At 56.5% G+C, this 22,746-nt stretch overlaps 9 protein-coding genes across 9 annotated transcripts; 5 read left to right on the plus strand and 4 right to left on the minus strand.

Moving 5' to 3' along the window:
* Positions 1 to 255: 255 nt before the first annotated feature.
* J7T54_005791 (snRNP-associated protein-like protein) lies at positions 256 to 2,455 on the minus strand (the record flags this gene model as incomplete). Its single annotated transcript, XM_051508330.1, has 2 exons — positions 256 to 348; positions 404 to 2,455. 2 exons carry the CDS (start codon positions 2,453 to 2,455, stop codon positions 256 to 258), a joined length of 2,145 nt encoding a protein of 714 aa, XP_051360617.1.
* An 867-nt stretch (positions 2,456 to 3,322) lies between these two features.
* Positions 3,323 to 6,592, plus strand: J7T54_005792 (Histone deacetylase-like protein; the record flags this gene model as incomplete). The annotated part of the gene is made up of 2 exons (XM_051508331.1): positions 3,323 to 3,860; positions 4,209 to 6,592. The coding sequence occupies 2 exons, from the start codon at positions 3,323 to 3,325 to the stop codon at positions 6,590 to 6,592; spliced, it is 2,922 nt and encodes a 973-aa protein (XP_051360618.1).
* A 128-nt stretch (positions 6,593 to 6,720) lies between these two features.
* Positions 6,721 to 7,697, minus strand: J7T54_005793 (histidinol-phosphatase-like protein; the record flags this gene model as incomplete). Its single annotated transcript, XM_051508332.1, has 2 exons — positions 6,721 to 7,488; positions 7,548 to 7,697. 2 exons carry the CDS (start codon positions 7,695 to 7,697, stop codon positions 6,721 to 6,723), a joined length of 918 nt encoding a protein of 305 aa, XP_051360619.1.
* A 432-nt stretch (positions 7,698 to 8,129) lies between these two features.
* Positions 8,130 to 8,852, minus strand: J7T54_005794 (uncharacterized protein; the record flags this gene model as incomplete). The annotated part of the gene is made up of 1 exon (XM_051508334.1): positions 8,130 to 8,852. The coding sequence occupies one exon, from the start codon at positions 8,850 to 8,852 to the stop codon at positions 8,130 to 8,132; it is 723 nt and encodes a 240-aa protein (XP_051360620.1).
* Positions 8,853 to 9,683: 831 nt separating this feature from the next.
* J7T54_005795 (small nuclear ribonucleoprotein E) lies at positions 9,684 to 10,638 on the minus strand (the record flags this gene model as incomplete). Its single annotated transcript, XM_051508335.1, has 7 exons — positions 9,684 to 9,736; positions 9,787 to 9,880; positions 9,928 to 9,990; positions 10,166 to 10,239; positions 10,302 to 10,329; positions 10,387 to 10,468; positions 10,625 to 10,638. 7 exons carry the CDS (start codon positions 10,636 to 10,638, stop codon positions 9,684 to 9,686), a joined length of 408 nt encoding a protein of 135 aa, XP_051360621.1.
* A 3,692-nt stretch (positions 10,639 to 14,330) lies between these two features.
* On the plus strand, positions 14,331 to 15,800 carry J7T54_005796 (uncharacterized protein; the record flags this gene model as incomplete). The annotated part of the gene is made up of 1 exon (XM_051508336.1): positions 14,331 to 15,800. The coding sequence occupies one exon, from the start codon at positions 14,331 to 14,333 to the stop codon at positions 15,798 to 15,800; it is 1,470 nt and encodes a 489-aa protein (XP_051360622.1).
* A 776-nt stretch (positions 15,801 to 16,576) lies between these two features.
* On the plus strand, positions 16,577 to 17,502 carry J7T54_005797 (uncharacterized protein; the record flags this gene model as incomplete). Its single annotated transcript, XM_051508337.1, has 2 exons — positions 16,577 to 16,804; positions 16,891 to 17,502. The coding sequence occupies 2 exons, from the start codon at positions 16,577 to 16,579 to the stop codon at positions 17,500 to 17,502; spliced, it is 840 nt and encodes a 279-aa protein (XP_051360623.1).
* A 1,583-nt stretch (positions 17,503 to 19,085) lies between these two features.
* Positions 19,086 to 20,690, plus strand: J7T54_005798 (uncharacterized protein; the record flags this gene model as incomplete). Its single annotated transcript, XM_051508338.1, has 1 exon — positions 19,086 to 20,690. One exon carries the CDS (start codon positions 19,086 to 19,088, stop codon positions 20,688 to 20,690), a length of 1,605 nt encoding a protein of 534 aa, XP_051360624.1.
* Positions 20,691 to 21,741: 1,051 nt separating this feature from the next.
* Positions 21,742 to 22,734, plus strand: J7T54_005799 (uncharacterized protein; the record flags this gene model as incomplete). The annotated part of the gene is made up of 1 exon (XM_051508339.1): positions 21,742 to 22,734. One exon carries the CDS (start codon positions 21,742 to 21,744, stop codon positions 22,732 to 22,734), a length of 993 nt encoding a protein of 330 aa, XP_051360625.1.
* Positions 22,735 to 22,746: the final 12 nt, after the last annotated feature.

Consider the following 22,746-nt stretch of genomic DNA (forward strand, 5'->3'; position numbering starts at 1 on the left):
AAGTTATTAATACCCCAGATTGTCGGGTGGGGGGGGCAAGGATCTCAACCTCGGCACTCGGGCCATGGACGTGGCGTCCATCCCCAACGGATCGAATTTGTCCAGGAACAAGAGGAGGCACGAACGTTGAAGCATTATTATATATACTTGGAACCCCAAGGCGCCTTTCCCTTAATTTCCAACCGAAGCCAAAGGAGTCATTCTTACAGGACGCGTGCGTGCCAATTACGTGCGTGCCAATTACGTGCGTGCCAATTATGCAGGTAGACCACGCTTCTCGCACTCGGTGAAGAAGATGACCATGCGCCATAACTTCTTGACCAGGTCCTCTGCCTCGTCGTCCAGTGCCTAGAAAGAAAATGTTAGCCAGCTGTGACTTCAGATCGCATTCAATAAGACTCACCCCTTCCAGCTCCTCCGCCAGAGCCGCCGCTGTCCCGTGGTTGCGCAGGTGCTCCTCCACCGTCTCCACGAGCATCTCTTCCTGCACGCCCAGATACTCCACAATCTTCTTCTCGACAAAGGGCCTCAGCTTGTCGCGCACCACGCCCGCGTCCATAAAGTCCCACTTGACCTGCCAGTTCCATAGGCCGTCCTTGTCCGTCGGGATCTCCTGCGCGAGTGCACGCACAGCCAGCGCAATCTCCTCGTCCGTCATGTTGGCCGCAGCTGACGTGGAATCGTACTGGATGGGGATGAGCTGGCGCTTGACGCCCGTGTCTGCCTCTTCGTCGTCCAGTAAACCTTCCACTTCAGCAATGGTCCGCCTTTGCGTGACGGCCTTGGAGGCTTGTGCTTTTTGCGCGGCAGCGCCGAGTGACAGCTTGAAGGGCTGAGGCGCCGACACAGATTCGGAAGGACGCTGCTCCAGCTCCTCTGCCTGACGGTCCAGGAACGAGTCGGCCATGCCACGCGCGCGGTCCCTGTTCGCCTGCTCGCGCCGGCGCTCATCCTGCTCTGCTCGTCGGTCCAGGTCGTCTCGGTGATCCTCCTCGGCTCTGTTCATCTCACGCTTGCGCACCCAGCCGACATGGTCGCGGTAGTACGGGTGTTCCCTACGGTTCATCTCCTCTTCATCGTCCCACTTCCTCTCCCGATCGAGCTGCTCCCTCTTGCGTTCTTCAAACGTCTCGGATTGTTGCTTGTCTCGGTCGTTCTCGCGGTCCAACGCGTTTTGCCTCGCTCGCTCACGCCCGACCCACTTCCTCTCTGCCTCAGCAAACGCTCGGTCCGCGTCCAGTCTCTTCTTCTCCTCTTGTCGCCTGTAGAGCTCGTCGTCGTCGGCATCCGTGTCCTCGTCCTCGCGGTTGATTGAATACTCGGCGTTTGATACTCCACCGTTCACGAAAGCAATCCGGTTGGGATCGTGACCTCGAGGTCCCGATGGCGCATTAGGCATACCGCCTCGGGGACCCAGCGGGATATTGTTCGTGCTCCCGCCATTAGCAGTAGACTCCAGCCGTGAGGCGCGCGCAGGATTGTTGCGTTGACGCTCCATCTCCTCTGCTTCCTCTTCCTTGCGGAGTCGCTCCAGATCTCGCTGAATGCTACGCTCGCGGAATGCAGCGATCTCGCCTGCCACAACCTCGCGCATCTCGGCCGGGATGTCGGAAAGCTCGTCGTCTTGCGCAAGTGTAATGTTGACAACCTCCACATTGTCGCCCGACTCGGTCTTGGGGGCATTGCCGTTACTGTCTGCGCCAAGACCGGCTGGTGGGTAGAACAGCTCCTTGACGACCTGCCTCAGCGCAGCTTTGCCGTGGCGGTATCGCTGTGTGGCCTCTTCTTCGTCTCCCTTCTCCTCCTGATACGACTCTAGATAGCTCTGCGAGCTTGAGTCGACACTCACTTGCAGTCTGACCTTCTCCTTGCCCTCAAACGTCTCTTCCTCTTCTTCTGTCGGGGGTTCCGTCGCAGTGGGCTGGATTTTGGCCGGGATCTCAACGGTCTCGTCGTGCAGAAGCTTGATGGCGGTGGACAACGATTCGGGGTCATCGTAGAGCGCAAAGCCAAACACTGTGCCCTTCCTCTCCTCGAGGACGCTGGCCGACGCATCCCAACGCCTAAGCTTGCCCACCGATCCTAGAAGCTTCTCAATCCCGTTGCTCGTGTTGAAGGACTCGGGTACACCCCATACGAACAAGGTCCGCACCCGCTCTTCGCTCGTCGGGGGTACAATCACCTGGGTAACCTCCTTGGCCTGTGATTGATGATGGCCACCTCTGTCCATCCCAAGACCTGGCCGCTGCCCTGGCCCTTGTGGTCTTTCATTGTCCATACCTGGTGTTCCCGGCTTGCCCGGCCCCGTCCCGAGTCGGATGACTGGCGCGTTGAAGTTGATGTTTGGCATGTTGGTCGGCGCTTGGAAGTTGCGAGGCATCCCGCTTGGACGGTTAGCTTGTGACGGGTCATGCTGCTGTAGCCCGGGAGGGGCCATGCCTGGAGCGGACGACATGCCTGGGGGAGGTGCTGGCGATGTTAGCTGGGGGTGACGGGGCAAAGAGGCAGGCTTGGTACCTAGTCCAGGAGGAGCGCCAACGCCTGGGGGCGCATTGCCGCCAGGGTAGCCTCCATATCCCGGTGCCGCGCCATACTGGCTGTATTGATTGTAGGACATGTTGTGTACGTGCGCTGGCGCTGCTCTCGAGGGATGGTCGTGGGCGCACCCGCGCGTGAAGGATGCCTGCGACGAGGCGAGTCGAGCAGGGAATGGCGTACGCAGTGGCGATGGCAGGGTGCGAAACGAGACGCAACGTTTGTTTGTTCGATAGGTAGCTGAGGTTGTTGAAGCCTACAATCGGTCGTGGTTTGTCGCGAGAAAGTTTGGCTGCTGCAGCACCCCACATCGAATTGAATTGGAAAATGCAGCGCTAGCTCAGAGCTTGTCACGCAAAACGAATGACTCAGCTCAGGCAGGGGTCCACGAGTACGCGCGCGCGCGTCAGGTGGGTGACGATGCTCGTTGCAAGTTTCGAAACCGGTGCTTTGCTTGAATACATTGGCTGAAAATGTCTGTTGATCAAAGTCAAAACATGCAGACAATTCTATATGGTCTCAACAGTATCGCAGTACAATGACGAGTCGCATCACGTGATGTCCTGTCGCGCCCAGGCCATGCCAGGCCCGGCCAGCCAGGTGACGCGCCAAAATGTCAGGAGGCGGGATGTTTAACCCGGGGCCCCAACCCAGACAGAGGCATGCTGCAACCGCCGTCACAGTCGCTTCGACACACAGTCGCTTCGACAGTGTCGTGTGACCAAGCGACGACGAAAGAGGTCGAGCGTCCAACCTCGCAGATCAGTAGCATCAATCGCAAAACAGCATGTCTTCCGCCGATGCGCCCCCCAACGCCAGGCGGTCCTCACAGGCCTTCGCTGCAGCCAGACGCGACGATGATTTGACCAGCTCGCTGCAACACCTCTCCATTTCCGCCAACGATGCCTCTGCGACACAAGACGCAAAGCCCCCACGGCTGAGCAAGTCATCGACGCCCCTCCAGCCACCACCTCGCCGCTCCTCCTCACAAGCTCGAGCCCCTTCCCGAAGCCCTTCCAGCGGTCCTCGTTCTCGCGCTGGCTCACCGGGTCTCCATCGCAAAGCATCCATGAACTCGCTACGCTCCACTAATGGCGGCGAGGGTCCTCAAATTACACTTCGAAGGTCAAGTTCGAGCCAGAATCTATCTCCAACATCCAAGTCCTTCGCAGTACCAGTGCGACCGCCCGTCACAGCTGGCAGCGTTGCAAGGGACTGTCTCCAGGCTGAAATCGAGGCATTCCATGGGGATTCGACGTCCTTGTCCACCGAAACGGTGGTCATTCTCAACGATGCTGTCTATGGCCACCGCTTTTCCCGACCGCGTACGTCCAAGAGTGCACTAAGCACAATTGTCGAACGCCCAGAGCGAATCAAGGCTGGAGTCTTGGGCATCTCGTTGGCTTACGTTCGGCTTGGTGGCCGACATTGCGAAGGACCTCAACCATTGCACCCATATCGTGACATTGAGGGGCTGCAAAGTATACCTTTTAAGATTCAGAAGACGACGAGAAGGCTATCTCTTCTTTCGCCTGCGGTGACCAATGTACATGGGACGAAGTGGATGGAAGAATTGAAGATGATGTGTGAATTGGCCGAGTCTAGGCTGGCCATGGGCGGCAAAGAGCTCCAAAGGCGACCGAGAAGCCGGGCCGGGGACGAGGCGACACCAGCGAAGCTGCACGAGGGTGATCTGTATCTATGCGCAGAATCACTGGATGCGATAGAAGGTGCGCTCGGTGCTGTCTGCGAGGGTATCGATGCCGTCTTTGGCCCTGGACCCAACAGAGCCTTTGTTGGCGTGCGACCGCCGGGCCACCATTGCTCAGCTGCTCACCCGTCCGGGTTCTGCTGGGTGAACAACGTTCACGTTGGTATCATGCATGCTGCCATGAACCACGGCCTGACGCATGCGGCCATGATCGACTTTGACTTGCATCATGGCGACGGCTCGCAGGCCATTACGTGGGCGCACAATGCTCGCGCAAATACTGCTACGAAGAATGCTGTGGCCTGGAAGAAGACCTCGATTGGGTACTTTAGTCTGCACGATATCAACTCCTATCCCTGCGAGGGTGGCGACGAGAACAAGGTCAAGAATGCAAGTCTTTGCATTGACAATGCACACGGCCAGTCTATTTGGAATGTCCACCTGCAGCCGTGGGGTTCAGAAGAGGAGTTCTGGGAGCTGTACGAATCCAAGTATGCGGTCATCCTGGAGAAGACACGCAACTATCTGAAGCATCAGGCAGAGAGATTGAGGAGCCTGGGCCAAGCACCCAAGGCTGTCATCTTCATTTCTGCTGGGTTCGATGCCAGTGAATGGGAGAGCGCGGGCATGCAGCGCCATGCGGTCAATGTGCCTACTGCATTTTACGCTCGTATATCGCAAGACATGGTAAAATTGGCGGGTGAAGAAGGCTTGGGCGTTGATGGTCGCGTCGTCAGTGTGCTCGAGGGTGGCTACAGTGACAGGGCGCTGTTCTCGGGAACGTGCAGTCATCTCTGCGGACTCGCTGATGGCCTAAGCACGAAGCCTCCACCGCCTGGCGTAGACGGCCTGGGCACGGAGATGGGCAGGAAGATTAGGACAGTGGCCGAAGAAGGACAGCCCGAGCCGATGTTGGGCGCGGCAGATACGTTCGATCCCTCATGGTGGTCTAGTTCAGAGCTGGACAAGTTGGAGGCGGTGATGGCGAATCCGGCCGGAGAACCAAAGAAACCGCGCCAGTCTGGCACGCCAACCTACCACTCGCCCACACAGGCATCAACAGCAAAGGTCACAGATCCCATCAAAATGCGCCGCAGTCTCTCTGGACTCTCCGGTGCCTCCAAGGCTATGGCTCGCCCGCCGTCGCCACCCCCTCCCGAGGTCCCATGGACCGTTGCTGCCGTGGAGCTGTCCAAGCTGCTGATTCCCTCTGATCGCCAGGTAGATAGCTGCCAGGCCGAGGATTTGAACGCGGAGGCAACACGGGTCCGCCAAGCCAAACAGCACTCGCTGGCCGGGACCACGCCCATGACCACCCCTGAGCGACCGTCCTCCAAAATGTCTTTGCGAGGCAGGAGGCCAAAGCCTGCCGCGCTCGCTGAGGAGAGCGCGGTGGACAGGCGTAAAACTATGGGCGCCGCAACCGCCACGCCTGTCAAGGGCACACCACGAGGAAAGCAGGGGGTGCCGAAGGCGCCTCAGTCCGCCAGACGTAGTACCAGGCGAACTAGTGGCGCCTCCGCCCTTGTCACGCCCACTGAAGAAGCGCCTCCGCTGCCTGCGATCGAGCAGGGCCAACCTGGCCCTGTCGAGACGGCACGCCCAGACCTAGCCACTGCCGGAAGGTCTATGAGTACTGGCACTCTGCCGGTCAAGAAGACTAGGCCGATGGCATCTGCTCGCAAAGAGCCCAAGACCGCGCGCGCCCCGAAGACGACAGGTGCGTCTTCCAGCTCCCAGGGAGAGTCGTCGCGTGCTGTCGATGATGCGCTGGACAACATTACTACTGGCATGAAAAAGATCAAGATCAACCTCATCACGAAAGCGCAGAGGGAGGCCAAGGAGAAGGAGAAAGACAAGGCACAGGCGCAGGCTGCCTCCAGTGCCGCAGCTACCCCTTCTGAATCAAGGTCGATGCGCTCAGGACGCTCGACGCCCCTCCTATCGCCAACATTGGAGGTTCAGGGGGCTATTCGAGCGACTGAGTCGAGCGAGGACCATCCTGTCAAGGCTGAGAAGCCTCCAACGCCGGCGATTGTCACCAATGCCCCGGATGAGGACGTTCAGCCCAAGGTAGAAGAATGTCTAGCTGCAAACACACCGGACGTTTTCATCCCTTACCAGCCCGAGGGCCCAGCCCCCGAACCTGCGGCCGCCTCCTCCGAGCCCTTGCAATGGCTTCCACCAAACGCCAACACGCCCGCGTTTACGCCCTCTCCTGCGAAGCGCAGCAACAATCTCTTTCACTATACCCCAGGCAGTATCCCGTTTGCGCCTCGCCCAGCATCGCCCGTCAAAGCAGATCTGCCACCCCCCAAGGAAGAAGACGAGCCGGCCAAGCCTTGAGTGGGAGTTTCTGGATACTTTCGTGCGTGTCTGTGCTTCATGATACCCATCTTTTCCAGCGTCTGCGCTTCTTTACCTGGTGACGAAGTGTAGCCTAATCGTATAGTTATTGTTTAATATATCTATTTCTATGCGGAAAGCGTCTCTCGGAATGCCGTGAGTGGCACTGCCACATCCTCCACCTCTCCTCTGATCCCCTCCGTAATGCCAGGATGCGTCTTTCTCTTCAACGTCCATAGCGCCGTGACGCCCAAGCTTTCCAGATACGTCAGTCCCCTCTCGTAATTCGTGGCGACCTGCGCGATGCCGTGGCTGTCATCTGACATGGTGAACTTGCCCCCCATCTTGATCCATTCCTCCGCAATCGGTCTCGCGGGATACGGCTCATCAAGGCCTTTTCGCAACGCGGCCGTGTTGCACTCCAGCCAGCCATCCTGCTCCCTCGCCACCTTGAGATTCCGCACGGCCTTGTCCCATACCCTGCTCCACGTCCTCGGGTCGTGTCCCGGTGTCTCGCTCATTAATCGGATCAGATCAAAGTGTCCTACTACCTTTGGTTCAAGCGCCGTGAGCATCTTGTACTGTAGATCGTAGTAGTCCTCCCAGAGGCTCTCCTCTGTCTGTCGGGTGCTCTTCTGCACGGCATCGAGGTACGTTTTCTTATCGTAGTCGATGGGGATGCCGTGGACGTGATGCACCGAGCCGATGAAGTAGTCGACCCTAGGGTCGGCGAAGAGGGATCGTACCGGGTCTGCGTACGACTCGCGGATGAACTCGGCCTCAAAGGCGATGAGGATGTGGATCTGGGAGGCGTAGGCTGCTTGGAGACGGGAGGCTTCGGTGAGATAAGCTCCATGGCGAGTGACCATGGTGGTGAGCGGGTCTTGCTCGATTAGCTACAGGCAATGTATGTGAGTACCTTCTTCCATGATACAGTAGGCGAGAGAGAACTTACTTCTTCGGGATAGAGGTCGGATTGCTCGTAACGTGGCATGTGCTCGGTGAGACCAATGGTTTTGTAGCCTTGTGAGATGGCGTGCTGGATGATGACTTCGAGTTGGTCTTTTGCGTGGCCGGGGCAGAACTGCCCCGAGTGAGAGTGCATTGTAAACGCCATCCTGATGGATCTTGCTGGATCACGCGCACGAGAAGTTGAGCAAAAACGAATGTGTGTGAGATTGAATGAATGAGTGTGGTGAGCGACGTGGTTCGAGTTTGAAATGCCCCGCGAAAAGCTTCAGTGGGGTAATTCAAGGCGCAAGAGACATGTCGCATAACAATCCACGTGCTAGTCTAGTATAAACTCTAATAAATGTGCAACATTTCGTCAAGGACAACGACGGAAGGAGAGCAGAATGAACATTGACTCGGATTCTGTGTATATGTGGTCCCTGGTGCTTCCAGTGACTCTCTCCACCGCAGTGTGCTTGAGCTGATCAGACAGTGATTTCCTCGCGGTGGCTGCGGGCAACGTTCAGATCTCCGGCTCGAGGTTGTCCCGTCCCTCCAACGGGGGGCAGTCCTGGACTCGAGTCTGTCAGTCGTTTTCCGACTTGACAGGATCCATTTGCACTGTTCCCAGTGACCCTTTGCCATCCAACTTCAACTTCTCCGGCCAGTGTTGTGCAACAAAGTCGATGCATCCGACGCGGTCGTGACAGTGCAGAGCGGTTTCGGAGGTGAACTGAATGTCTGTGTTGACACTATTTCCAAACACCCACATCACGACGGTTAGAAAAGTCTCTTCGCGAGAGGATGTCTCGTTAAAAGTGTTTTGGCTTATCTCCAATGCAGCGCCGCGTGCCTCGAGGAACGACTGCAACGTGGCGGCGTCAAGGCAGCCCGCCAGCACCTCCAAGGCTTCCTCTGTCGCTGGAAGTGTGTCGGGTTTCCATTTTAACGTTTGGCGGACAGACTCTGTGATGTCCGGTACCGATGTGCGCATGATATCGAGGGTCACCTCACTGAACTGGACGTGGCGCTGGCAATTTGTCAGGAGCACTTCAATGACATCCGACGATGCCCCATACATCATGGCTAATTGCACGACGCGGGAGGAGATGGAAGCAGCGGTTTCCTTTGGCCGGGCGTAGAAGAGAAAGGAAAGACAGCCCTGGGGGTCTTTGCCGCACGCGGTGATGAGCAACAGCTCTTCGGTGATGGGCAACTTGTCCCCTTCCCGGTGGAGGCATCGGGCAACGGCGCCGACACGCCCTTGCATGAATATCTGCCAAATTTGATGGCTGAGTCCTTGATCCATTGTCAAATGTGGTGGTTCTGTGTGATGTGTGGACACTTTGGTGATCCCAAAATGGTCGTGTTCGTCTGTGTTTGGAGTATCGGAAAGATGATGCACGCCTCGTGTTGAATAGAGTGCAAGATAAGTTGTTCTACCTTTTCATATGAAGAATTAGTGACCGACCTGGGTTTGTGTTGAAAGACGATGGTGCTCCAGGCAGATGTGAGGCGTGAATGATCTCTATACGTTGAGTGACTGAGAAGGTGCACATGACGAAAGGGCTTTCCTACCTGATCTAAGCACAAGATGTTTGTTTTATCAGACGATGCCCATGTGACTGCCCCAAGCCCGAGAAACTCGTCAGTGCCTGGCAGTTGTGGGATGAGGCTTCTCTATCACGATGAACGTCGGGTATGATGATGACGATGCAGCCAGAGGGCGAAGGCTGCGGATACCTCCTTTCACTCCACGGTACATCCGATAAAACGCATTGCGCTGACCTCGTCCCTGATTCACTCGTCGAACTTGATCACACGGTGGCACACGGTGGCACACGGCGTCTGCAAGGTTGCATTCCCCTGGCCTGCAATTCCTTGTACGACCATCGCCCCGCTCGATGTCAATGAATGCGCCTTTTGTGCCGGTATTGTCCTTTAGCCATGCGTGAATGCGCCCTGTCTCAGCAGCGCGGGGAGACCACGCCATGCTTTTCTGCCTGTTGCTCAGTAGGTCACCTCGTACGCACCGTTCACTTGTGCAGAAGAAGTCAATTCCTGATATTCCGCTAGCGCCAGAACCCAATGTTTCACATAAACCGAGATGACAGTGCTTCACACCCCACTATTCATTCCTCTACTCCAAGCTCTGGATCAATGACACATTGTCGCCTTTTAGTAGAATTTGCCCTATTCATGTCAGTCATGCCACGTAGCACAGCCAAGGGGAGTCGCAGTACCTAGCGCTCGTCGTGATTCTGTGGGGTTGGTCTTGGTGATCTGCTTGACCTCAACAGCGTCGTCGAGGACAATGTTCATAAACTCGTCGAAGCCCTGTCAAATGTTAACCAGGAAGAATGATAATGAGCCATAGAACCTACGCGGATCTTGCCCTCGATGCGGATCGCCAGCTGCTCGTAGAGCCAGACGCTCACGGGTGTGTTCTGCGGTTCGTCAGCATTCGCCATACGGTGAATCCGGGCTTCGAAATCGAGATGTCACGACGATAGGAGCTGGCGATTGACGTTCAGAAGTACTGAGCACCCTCGCTTCCCCGAAGCGATTCAGCTGTCCTTCCCTAGCTCCAACGATCCCAAGGTCCAGGGCCTAGGCACATACTCGAACTCTGGACTTGCCCTGGGTCTCCGAGTCGGAGTCGCCGTCGCCGTAGGGTATCACTTGCCAGCTCCCATCTTTCCCAATTCGTGTCCGTTCTCCGACCAATCTACCTCGGGTTCGTAATGGGGAGACTCACGCTCTGTAGCAGTCTGAAGATGAACTGACTAACCAAACATTAGCATTCCGCGCTTTCCCGGCTCTAGCAAGTTGCGCAAACGTACATGGGAGGCAAAAGGACCTTGCGGCCACCACCGCCTGGACGACCCGACATACTGGATTGCTGAGTAGAGGTGTTGGGTGAGTCTGCAGGGAAGAGGCGCGTCGGATGTCGTGTGATTCGCGATGCCGGCAAGGTGACATGCGAGCTGTGGTGTTGTCGCTGGGAATTTTTGGCGGGACGCGGATGATGGTTCTGCCGGGCCGCGATCTCACGATACTGACGTTAGGGAATCCACTTACCCTGCGCCGTCCATATTGATCAATTGCCTATAAGCTTCACATGCACAATCAAATCATTGCTTGACGGGTAAACAGCCTGTTTGCGCTCCTGGGAATCCCAAAAGGATCTTTTTCGTGCCCTATGATTGGGCGGTGCAATCTATTGAGAAGGTTCACCCTTCCACAAAGCTAGAACATGATCAATTCTGAATGGCGCTTCGAGATGCAGGGTATGGCATCGTAGTTTTTGTGATCATCCCTCACGTCCCCTTCACAAAACATTAGGCACACTGACAGAACTAGGCGTCTTTTCTGCGGAAATGAACCTGTTAGCTCAAGACCAAAACCGAAAGGCGAACTCCCTGGACCCTGGAACCGACGAACTCTAGTGAGTCACGCAACGCAATGCCAAGGGAGCATCATGACAAGTAGGCTAGTTTCCCGGAGGTCAAATGGCGGAATCTTGCAAGTCAAGGGGTGGATACACCGGGAGAATACATCTCACGTTGAGATTCCCCGGGGGGTTCCCCAGAACCGATGTCGGGCTCGACGACTTGTGCTGGTTCAGCTACATTGGCAACATGTGAAGGAGAATTGGATCGTGCTCGGAGGACTGCCGATTCAAGAATTGCCAAGTACGACGATACAAACGTCATATCGTGGGGTTTTACGCTACATTTGGTCGGTAGAGACAGGTGAAGATGGGGGCCAAACATGCTGCTGGTCCTGAGCCGTGCCTGAGCAGTGTGGCACGAAACGCGCCTCGACAGTCGCCCGAGTACGGAGCAGATCTGACAAAAGTCCTTGATGCCATCTAGCCTAGTAGATGTCAGACTTAATGTCGTAGAATGCAGCCACAATGTCAAGCCCCAGTCACCAAAAGGCGTAGCCATGATGTCGGCCGAGGCGCGCTCCGAACATCGGCTCGCATCCCACTCCCACACTACTCCGTCATGTACAGGTCATGGCGCGACAGGCAATCAGGTCGGATCGACAGCGAAATCCGGGGTCGAAACCTCTTGCGTCATTTGAGCGTATGTATTCTGACAGTGAGACGTGGTGCTGGTGCAATTACGGCGTACTCGGTTCGAGCCTACGTATGACCTTTGCAAAAACCAAATACTGTCATTTCCTTCCGTGAGTTTCAAGCACTCCAGGTGCCGGACGCCGCCGGGCAGGTGGGTGTGTTGGCCGGCGCGGATCGTGAGGACCGGCGCCGCGTCAGGATCTTTTCTCTTACGTACATTCCGGCGCGATGGCCGGGGCGCGGATTTGCTACATGCGCGTGTGGTCCGACTTCACCTCACTGATCAATATGGATACCCCAAGATGGATAGGGAGCCTGGCTTATGATGCGCTTGTGATCGATACGAATCACTCACCCTCCTCCTCCTCCTCCAGGTGCAGTGACCGGTTCGCGGATGTCCAACTTACGGGGCTGACTGGCCGTCTGGGGGAGGGGGGCTGGAGTGAGGACTTTCGAGAAAATTCTCCGTCTCCTTGGCCACCGCGTCTTGACGACGATGCATCGTAGCGATCGTGGCATGCACATAGCGAGGCGAGGAAACTGGGGCCTAACATCTCCAAGAGGTTGCTATCCAGCATTCGTTGCAGGGCCGCGGTGCCGCAAACGCGCGCCTGACACCACCATGCGGCTCTGTGCGGAAACGTGCGTGGTGGTGCCGAGCCAGGTGTCCAGACCACGCAATTTGGTTGGTGAAATGATGCAAGCGGCCACCGTCGGCAAGATGTGGACGACCCCGTTTTGGTAACCCAGCGGTGACTTGACTGGTGGTCACTGCAGGGGAGACTTGGAAAATTTCGAAGGCCTAGCCGACCAAACAGGCGAAGCGCCGGGTATATGCAGGTATCGAGGCGTGTAGATGGGCTCGATCCGGAGACTCCACCGAAAATTTGCTGCCGCCGTGACCTCGACAGTGGAGCTGGAGCTGGAGCTGGAGCTGGTTCGCTTCGCTTCGTGTCGTGTAAGACGATGGAACTTTTCTCGTGCATGCCGGGGCCTCGTTATGGCGTTGCGCTGAAACAAGTTGTGGGTGGGAGGTGAAGTGAATTGTCGCCCCCAGGTTGTGCGACTGGTTCCAAGTCCAAGGACGGTGCTGCTACTGTACTGTGCCTGGGTTGGAGACGATTGCTTGGAGTCAAGTGCATGTCACACTATTCAACCTCAATACCATGCTGATCGCATCAAAGATCGCCATCCCGAATGGACGACAAGTGTCAAGCATGAAAAGCACCGTGAGAAATGGGATTCACGGATACCATCCGTCCATGGAGTGGACACCACCGGCGGCATGCATCGGGGCCTGCGTGGGCCAACGCACGCCCATCGGCGGTCAAGCAAGTTAGCAAGCAACAACAAGCGAGCACGCCTTGAGGCTGCCCTGGCCAGCTGTGGATAGCATTGGGTAAGAGTATCGATTGTTTTGGCATCGTGAAAGGAGTCATCCATCACATGGTCCCATCGATGGGGCCATCTCGCGCGCCCTACGGATACGTGTGGTGTGTCTGATTTCAGTCACCGGCAGTAGTCGGTATCTGCAATTGAAAATTGCATCAATGGCATAGAGTGGGTGACTTTCAGAAATGCTCCTCGATCCTCGACAAGGACGGAGGATACACGTCTTTCAGTGATCAGAAAAACATCACCATGTCCGTCATCAAGAAAAGGAGTCGAGCAACAAACAATGGCATGATGATGATGATCAAGGTATTTCAGAATGGACCGTGGGCTAGTCTAGCACGCCCTACTGGTCGACAATTAGGACTGTGACTGCGCTGGAATTGGCCGAGCAGCTCCACAGGACGGCTGATGTGACGAGCCGGAAAAGTGTAGCGGTCGCTCAGGGCATCGAGGCCGCTGGATCGTAGCCGGATCCACTGAAAAATTGCTCGACAATGCTGTAATGACACATAGTTCGGTCAAGGGGGCCGATGGACTTTTCACACGCCGAGTATTAATATCGATCATGCCCATGACTCTTCCAAGTTACTTTTGGATCGTGTAGCAAAAAAGACCAATTCCAGGGCAACCATTCATCCCACGGGCTGTTGAATCCTTGTCAGAAGCAACATCATCAAGCTGCAGTTACACACATACCTTCACAAGAGCCCCATCAGCCGGCACTTACACTACACTTCGTCATCAGCATCAGCATCGGGATCACGATTCAGTGGATTCTGGAACGACCTTTGATCAAAAGACGGTCTGGAGACAAAGACTGAAAGACAGCATCTCAGTTGCGCCAACGACATCATCCCGCAGCGGGCCTCTATTCGAAGGATCCAGCCCCAAGGGCGCACGCCACGACCACAAGCCAGCAGCCGTTCCAGACTACCCTGGCCTCCCTCCCTCACTCATCCAAGGTCGCCGATGAGCTCATTCCGGTCACGGTGACTTCACTAGTGCCAGCTACACCTGCAGGAAATACCCCGCCGGAAGTACGTACCGACCACGCACCACATCGACTTTGTGCGATCACGAGGTCCTTTTCACTGGGGATTCCAAAAAAGTACCCCGGAAAATCACCCTAGTCAAGAGATCACGCCAGACATTCATCAATATTTAATTACCCCGCAAACTGCGAAGCTGGGATTTCCACGGAGTGTTCAGTTTACAAGAACCAGCGGCTAGCCGCTCCTTCATTCTCAGTAGAGTTTGGTTTTCATACCTTTTCAAAGAGGAAGGAAGTGAAGCGTCGCAGTCACAATGCCCGGCCTCATCCTCCCTGGCTTCTTGCGCCACCCTTCGGGCCACTCCACACACCCGAAGAAGCACAACCGCTCGCTACATGCCAGCCCGGACGTGTCAGACGGTGAGGGCGATCACGACCAACGCCACTCCTCGCACCACGCAAAGAAGATGCCCGACTTGGCCGACGCCGTTGCCAAGGCCAACAAGCGCCTGTCTTTCCCCTTTGGCAAGAAGGAGCAACAGTGCTCAGCACTGAGCCTCGAGTGCGAGCTCGAGAGCCCGCCTATTGTGCTGCACGGGAACGCCGAGGATAGCACCGGCGCGCTGCTGTCGGGTCAATTTGTTGTCGACGTCAAGGAGGACAGCATCGAGCTGGAAGCCTTTGGCGCCGCCCTCAACCTGCGCGTCACCCACAAGCGGCCCTTTCAGAGCCACTGCAACGACTGCGCCAGCCAAGTTACGGAGATCAAGCGATGGAACTTCCTCGCCTCAACGCCCCTGACGATCCACCGCGGACGACACCTCTTCCCCTTTTCCATGCTTGTCGATGGCCACCTCCCCGCCTCGTCCTGCTCCAGCCTCATGACTGTCGCCTACGAGCTCAAGTCCGACATCCGCGTCACACCCGAATGCCTACCGAGCCAGTCGCCCAAGACTATCAAATTCGCGCGCCCCATTGAAGTCAAGCGCTCGATCCGCCAGGCAGAGCTCCCGCACCACTCTGTGCGCCTCTTCCCACCGACCAACATCAAGGCCAGCGCGCACTATCAAACCACCATCCACCCCACCGGCTGCAATAACGTCACCCTCAAGCTTGATGGCCTCATGTCCCTCAACGAGAAGACAAGGACGCTCGACATCTGGCGACTCAAGAAGGTCTCCTGGAAGCTCGAGGAGCACACCAAGACCGTCGCCCCTGCGTGCCGGAAACATCAAGCGCTTCTCGCGCCCGAGGCCGAGACCAACGCCGGCGCCAAGGGCCTGCACCGCCAGCAGGTTCGCCTCTTGGGCGAGAAGCACATGCACGACGGATGGAAGTCCGACTTCTCCGGCACGGACGGCTCCGTCGACTTCGAGTTCGACTACACCATCACCCAGCGTCGCTCCAAGGCAGGTCACCTGAAATACGCCTGCGACGGCAAGACCGCGGACGGCACGGAGACGAGCCACACCCTCTGTCTCGAGCTCGTGGTGTCCAAGGAGTATGCCCCAGAGGGCAGGCCCGACCACTCTGCACACACCGGCACAGGCCGCATCCTGCGCATGAGCTTCAACGTCGTCCTGACCGACCACCCGGGTATGGGCATCAGCTGGGACGAGGAGAGTCCTCCCACCTACCAGGATGTGCCTCCCAGCCCCCCGAGCTACCTCCAGCCGATTGACTACGAGGATGTGCCGATCACCGAGTACGAAGATTTGCAGTGCCTAGAGGGCGCGCGGATCAACGGGGCACCGCCCTCCCGGCGGCCGTCTGGGTCTGCTTGAACTACATAGTTGGGATTGCAAAAGCGAATTGTGGAATTAATGATACCCTCAACAAGCGTTTGATCACTGGGTTGCTATACTATTGGCAAGGCGTTTTGGAAAAGCGGATATACACATCATTATTTAGCATCGGATGATGACAATGATATACAACTTTAATCGGCTCAATAGAGTTCCTTGATTCGTCTTGTGATGCCCGCGCTGTTCATATGTCGTCACGTCCAATTTTTTCAAGTTTGGCAGCACATCATTGCGACTGAAATATTGCCGTACGAAACGGGCTCACCTTTCAGTGTGATGTGTAATTCTAGTGACACAGACAGTGTCACAAGACCAAGCGCGTATTGCTCTTGCAGCACAGGATGCATCTTCATTCCGTAATCCCCGCAACACCCGCAAACATGAAGACAAGCCTTCGGGCGAATGTGCGTGGATCTCCGCGGAGGTGGCTGATGCCGACAGTCACAGGATTCTTAACAAGCACCATGTACTACTGTAGTACATATGCCCAAGATGAAGCCATTGCACGCATATACATGAATAGACGCCTCTGGAAAACACGTGGAACTGCACGCCAAGTTCAGCTCCCGGAACAAAAGAGTAACACGTTATTGGTCTGCTAGGACTCCGCGCAAGATGGAGCTTATGACGCCTCATCGGCCTTGGCACGCGACGCGGGGGCGGAGAGTCCGAGAGCCGAACTGCGCTATCGGGTTTGATCCGACTCGGACATGCCTTTGAGTATCTTTTTCACCTCTTCCCACTCACTGGCCAACATGTATTCGGTGCAAACGACGCAGACAGCGGCGCAGGCCGACAGCCAGGGCCAAGGGCAGGTCAAAAAGACCCCCTTGGAGCTAAACTGCCAAGGAACACCTCTGCCTGGCATCCCGAAGCATCCTACCTTTGCTGCCCAGAGACAATGGCTCCTTGAGCAGATGGCCCTTGCCTTTCGCTGCTTCGCACGCAAGGACTACACAGATGGCATGGCAGGTCACATCTCCGTCCGCGACCCGGAGAACCCGCATACTTTTTGGACTGCACGTCTCACGTGCCCTGAAGCTCAAACGACGCTAACAAAGACCACTAGAATCCCCTTGCTGTTCACTTTGGCCTGCTCAAGGCGAGTGATATGATTCTCGTGGACTATAGCGGCGTGCCCGTCGGGGGCAACATGAGCAGACCAGCCAACGCCGCCGGCTTCCTCATCCACAGTGCCGTGCACAAGGCACGACCCGACGTGACCGTCGCCGCCCACACACACAGCCCCCACGGCATGGCGTGGAGCGCCTTTGGTCGCCCGGTCGAGATGCTCACGCAGGACGCCGCGTATCTCTATGGTGACGCCCAGGCCGTCTACAAGGACTTTGGCGGCGTGGTCCTCAACGAGGAGGAGGGCCGGCGCGTGGCAGCGGCGCTGGGTCCGCGTGGAAAAGCCATGATCATGCAAAACCACGGGTTGTTGACGGTGGGCTCCACAGTCGAGGAGGCGTGCTTCCTCATGACGCTGCTAGAGAGGGCTTGTCAGGTGCAGTTGCTTGCCGAGGCAGCGGCGGCGAACGGGTTGCCCAAGATCCTCATCGCAGAGGAGAGTGCCCGTTATACGTTTGACAACTCGAGTGATGCGGAGACGCTGTACTGGGAGGGACAGCCTGATTTGCAGTATGAAGAGTATATGGCCAAGGGGGAGCACAAGGGGTGAGGGAGGGCGAGCTCCTGTCTGGGTGCATTTCTTATTCGTACAGCATGAACATGAAGTGGAGTCGGGGGATAGTCTAAGCTTTTTGCATGCTTGGTTCTCATATTTAGCTACCAAGAAGTCCACATACACATTTCCGAGTGCTACTCGTCACTACGGTCGTGTCCCTTGCGCGGACGGAGTACAATGAGATGATAGCGGGAATTGAGCCACAGGAGACCCGTTTATATATTTAAATTGGGGTCGAGAAAAGCTGCGTCTGTGTGTACTGCTGTCCGATGTATTTGGAAGTCTTTGGCTTGCGCTCAAGGATCGAACACTATGTATGCACAACGGGGGCACAGTTATGGCTCCGCTTGGAGGAGACCCAAAGTCACGTCGGTGGCCCGATTTACCAGATCACTGCACATTCTACTCCGTGTTGTCTGTGGTAAACGAAGAGCAAATGTAAAGTGCGTCCGAGGCTACACCAGCGTTGAATAGTAAGGTTGTCTCTGCTGCATTGAACCCCTGAAAGTCGAAGGATATTGGAGATCGTAGCAGCCAACAGTAGATATGTCTTTGCCGCCAATTCAAATCCCCCTTATAGGTCCTAGAATTGGCAAGACGTTGGAAACCAGCCGACTGGGCTTGACGGTTTAGTAATAGGCGCACCTTGTGCCTTGCAGCCGCCATGACGCAGGGCTGGAGGGAACAAACCTTCACGGCCTAAAAGTCGACACCACAAGAGCCGAGATACTATTGAGGTATATGACATGAAAGGACCATGGGCCGTTGTTATATTTGAGCTTTTGTCTATCGGGGTATGCAGCTATCGCGGGAAACGTTTAAGCCCCTCCAGGCATGTACCACAATTGGGCTTAGCTTTGCTACCGTCCAGGATCTGCCGCAGCGGCAATCCAGATTCAGCACGCTCACCTTGCAAATTGCAAGTCTCAGACTCAAATGACACTCAGCTCAGGGGCTGAAGGTTTTCATCCGCCCAATACAGTCACTGGTTTCCGTCCAGGCATACTCACCCGAAGACTCGCCAAAGACAGAGAAGACTCTGCTGCTGTCCGGTGCCACCACCGGCCCAAGCCAGAGCCGGCACTAAGACGCACGCTAAGACGGCGCGACCAGGCACGACTCACGACGCGCAACATCGAAGCAAGTCTAGAGTGCTCTCTCTCCATGTTGCTACGACTGGAAGTAGGAAATACAGCATCATGAGGTCTCGGGGACACGACAGGCGAGCACATGCATTGCAAGCACCCTCTCACTACTCCGCATAAGCCACGTTGATGACTGCGCATCAGATGCCACCCACCGACCAAAAAGAGGCAGCATGCTGAGGTGAGACAGCCACAGCGGGATGAATCTTTGCCGAAATAGGGGGTTCGCTACCCCACAGATCGACGACAGAAATGTCCCGGCACTGAAGTGACTGGACAGTGGCGCTGACGGCTGCGGCGGCCGCCGTCTGTAGCTCCGATGTTCAGTGCCATATAATTGACAACACCACCCATCGTTTTCATGGAGGGTCCGCGCTCTTCTCCTTGTTTATATCTGAATGTTGCAAGCAGGCCAAAGACGCCCCGCACACCATGGTCGACATGTCATCTTCTAGCTGGACGACGTCCATGATGGAGGCGGTGTCAAGGCCAGCCATTGCCGGGCCACTGCTGCTCCTCGCGGTTTGGGCGGTATACCGACTCTTCTTCCAACCGTCCGCGCTGCCAGACTTGCCCATCGTCGGCGCGCGTCAAGGGGACTGGTCTCCCATGTGGCAGGCCAGGCTGCGGAATTTCAAGGACATGAAAGCAGCGCTCAGCTCGTCCTACGCCCAGTACCCGAAGCAGGCCACCATCCTTCCCCTTCTCGACAGCGGCAACATTGTGCTGCTTCCCCAGTCGGACACAAAGTTTCTCGCGGACCAGCCTGACAATGTGCTCAACATGCACGACCAGGCGCAGGACTCCCTGCAGACCGACTACACGACGATGGATCCCTCGCTGACACACGACCCGATTCATACCAACATCATCGTCGGCAGGTTGACCAAGGAAATCGCCAATCTAGTGCCCGGCTTGGCGGAGGAGATTGAGTACTGTTTTGACCGGCACTTGGGCACCGACCCGGATTTCAAAGAGATTGGGGTCTACGATAGTATGCAGCAAGTCCTCAGCGGCGTCACGAATCGCGCACTCGTGGGGTTCCCGCTCTGTCGCGACCAAAAGGTGCTGGACATGGGCGTCGCGTTTGCTCAGGACATGCCCCTCTCGTCAATGCTCCTGAGGTGTTTCCCTGGATTCGCAAAGCCCCTCGTTGCGCCACTTATCACACTACCGAACCGCATACACACGCGAAAATTCGAGAAGTTGTTGGCCCCCGCGATCGAGACTCGTCTGCAGCAGTGTGGTCTGCGACAAGATGTCCACGCGTCCGAGAAAAGCGACGCACCGCGCCACAATGACTTCCTACAGTGGTCCATCGAACAGGCCAAGGCGATTGGCAACCCCAAGAACTGGCAGGTCAGCGCCCTGGCGCAGCGTGTCCTGCTGCTTAACTTTGCCGCTATCCACACGTCTACCTTTGCTATGACGCACGTGCTCCTGGACCTGGCATCGGCGCCTCCTGAAATCATCGAAGAGTTGAGAGAAGAGGCTGCGAACATGCTCAATGAGCATGACGGACAGTGGTCAAAGCGCGGCCTAGCACAGCTGGAGAAGCTCGACTCGGCCATGCGCGAGAGTCAACGCAAGAACTCATTCGTGGGCCTCGGCCTCATGCGCAAGGTCGTGGCCCAAGACGGCGTCACCTTCCCGAGTGGCGTGCATGTCCGTCAGGGCAACTCCGTCTGCGTCCCCGCGTACTCGGTGCTCCAGGATAGCGCGGTCTACACCGATCCCAAGATGTACAAGCCCTTGCGGTTCTACGAGGCGCGTGTCAGCGAGACGGAGGGCTACGTCAAGAGCGCGCGCAACGCGTTTCCCACGGCCAGCACGGATTTTCTGGGATGGGGACTGGGCCGGAATGCGTGCCCTGGCCGATTCTTTGCATCGAATGAGATTAAGATGATGCTGGCCTACCTGCTGCTCAACTACGACATTGAGCACCAGGAGAGTCGACCGCGTAATGTGTGGTTCGGAATGAACCGTATTCCGCCGATGAAGGCAACTCTCAGGATGAGGAAGAGGGCGACGGCTTGATGCCAAGATGAGAATTGACTTTGTTGTAATGAGAGGATTTACCATTGTGCGTGCAGAGGGACAGCTTGAATTGGGACATTCGTCTTCGTCATTTGCCACTCAAAAGCGTCTAATAGTCACCTTGGGCGTCAAATCAAATGCTCCCAGTCCCAGAAGACAAACCTATCTGCGAACCTGGGGAATCAAAAACGGATTGCTTGACTATCGAAATTTGGAGGGCACCGTCTCTACCGCCTTGAACGATGCGATGCCTGTTGCATTGGGCGCTGCTGAACAGCCGGCTAACGAAATTCTTCATGTCAAATGCGCCTGAGCACTGTTCTACCTGGGGAGTGGAATACAACCTCCGGTGGTGTGAGATACGGTCATAGTACGTAGCTCGGCTTCTGAAAATGACCTTGAGACGTTCTGCAGACAAAGCGAGATCAGCGCGTTCGATGATGATTGAGCGATGAGGAGGGATGATCGTGTAGAGGAGTAGAAGCTCCGCTCAAGCAGGTTCGTACCTTTCGTCTTGTGATTGGCGCCTGTCAGTGCTGATCGACACGGCTCCACCGCAGCTGAAAATTTCAGCCTCAATTCGATGCCTATCGAAATCGATTTCTCTCTGCATCTTCCCCGGACAATTGACACTGGGATGTCCCAAGAACAAGAATCCCAAGATGCACCCTGACATGTACGTAACATTTCTTGGCAAACTCAGGAACGTGCAGCGACGAGTCGCAACTGCCACTTGTAAGCTTCTTTGTGGGGTGGGTGGGTGGGTGGAACGGGGCTGGACCCTGCGGCCTGAACCCGGCAGACCGAGGATTCGTCCTGTTCAACTCCTCATGTAATGGCAAACAGTAAACAGCGGATCCTCCCATGGTCTACTCGTCATCGCAACTGACGTCAATGCCCATATGAGACGAACAGCTTCTCACGTCTGGCTACTAAACCCCATTCTCCAAAGGGCTGGGGCGCTCCTTCTGCCTCCGCAAACATGCATCAGTGGACGCGCGTATAATTAAAAGCCCCTACCCGTTGGTAAAACTCAACCCCAAGAGGAAAGATGTTCAGGACCTTCAAGACCCGCCCCTTCCTCTCAGCACTGCCAGCCTCTCCCATCCGCTCACCCCAAATCAAGCCCGTCTTCACCTTTACCTCGACATCCAGACCAAACGCCAGCATGTTGCACCGATACAAACCCACCATCACCAGCGACATCGTCCGCCTCATGGTCCTGGAGACAGACAAGCCGCACCCAGACACCCAGTCCGAGAAGGGCTCCTTTGGCGAGATTGTACACAGACACTTCTCCGATGCCGGGAAAGCGCACCACCCACCTCTAGGCGTGGAGACGGACCAGGTCTTTGTCGTGACGGAGCAAGGCGGCCAGATGCCCAAGTTCCAGGACTTTGACGGCTTCGACGGTCTTCTCATCACGGGCAGCATGTACGACGCCCATGGCGACAACCAGTGGATCCAGGACCTCCTGGCACTGCTCAAAGAACTGTGGACAAAGAAACCCGGCTTCACCTTTACGGGCGTGTGCTTCGGCCACCAGCTGCTGGCGCGCATGCTGGGCGCGGAGGTCGGCCCGTCGCCCAAGGGAGATTGGGAGCTGGGTCACTCAAGCATCACCCTCACGCCCACCGGCCAGCGACTTTTCCGCACGCAGGCGCCAGAGGTGCACCTGCACCAGATGCACCAGGATCAAGTGGTCGCGCCGCCGACCCGAGACTCGGCCGGCGGTCTGCTGGACAAGGACGCTCAGGTCGAATGCTGGGGCACGTCCTCGCACACAAAGGTGCAAGGGCTGTACATCCGAAACAGGCTCTTCACGACCCAGGCACACGTTGGCTTTGACGAGGACATGGTGAAGCGACAAATTGCCATGCGCGAGGAGGCCGGTGGGATCCAGGATCGCGAACACGCCAACCGGGCCAAGGAGACGGCGCACCTGGAGCACGACGGCAAGGAGGTGGCCAAGGCCATTCTCCGCGTCATAAGGACAGACGACGACGGCGGCTGGGAGACGGTCACCAACGACCATGGCAACTGATGGTACTCTCTA

This window comes from Emericellopsis cladophorae (assembly GCF_022114955.1).
Source record: "Emericellopsis cladophorae strain MUM 19.33 chromosome Unknown NODE_42_length_200762_cov_115_829016, whole genome shotgun sequence".
Taxonomy (NCBI): domain Eukaryota; kingdom Fungi; phylum Ascomycota; class Sordariomycetes; order Hypocreales; family Bionectriaceae; genus Emericellopsis; species Emericellopsis cladophorae.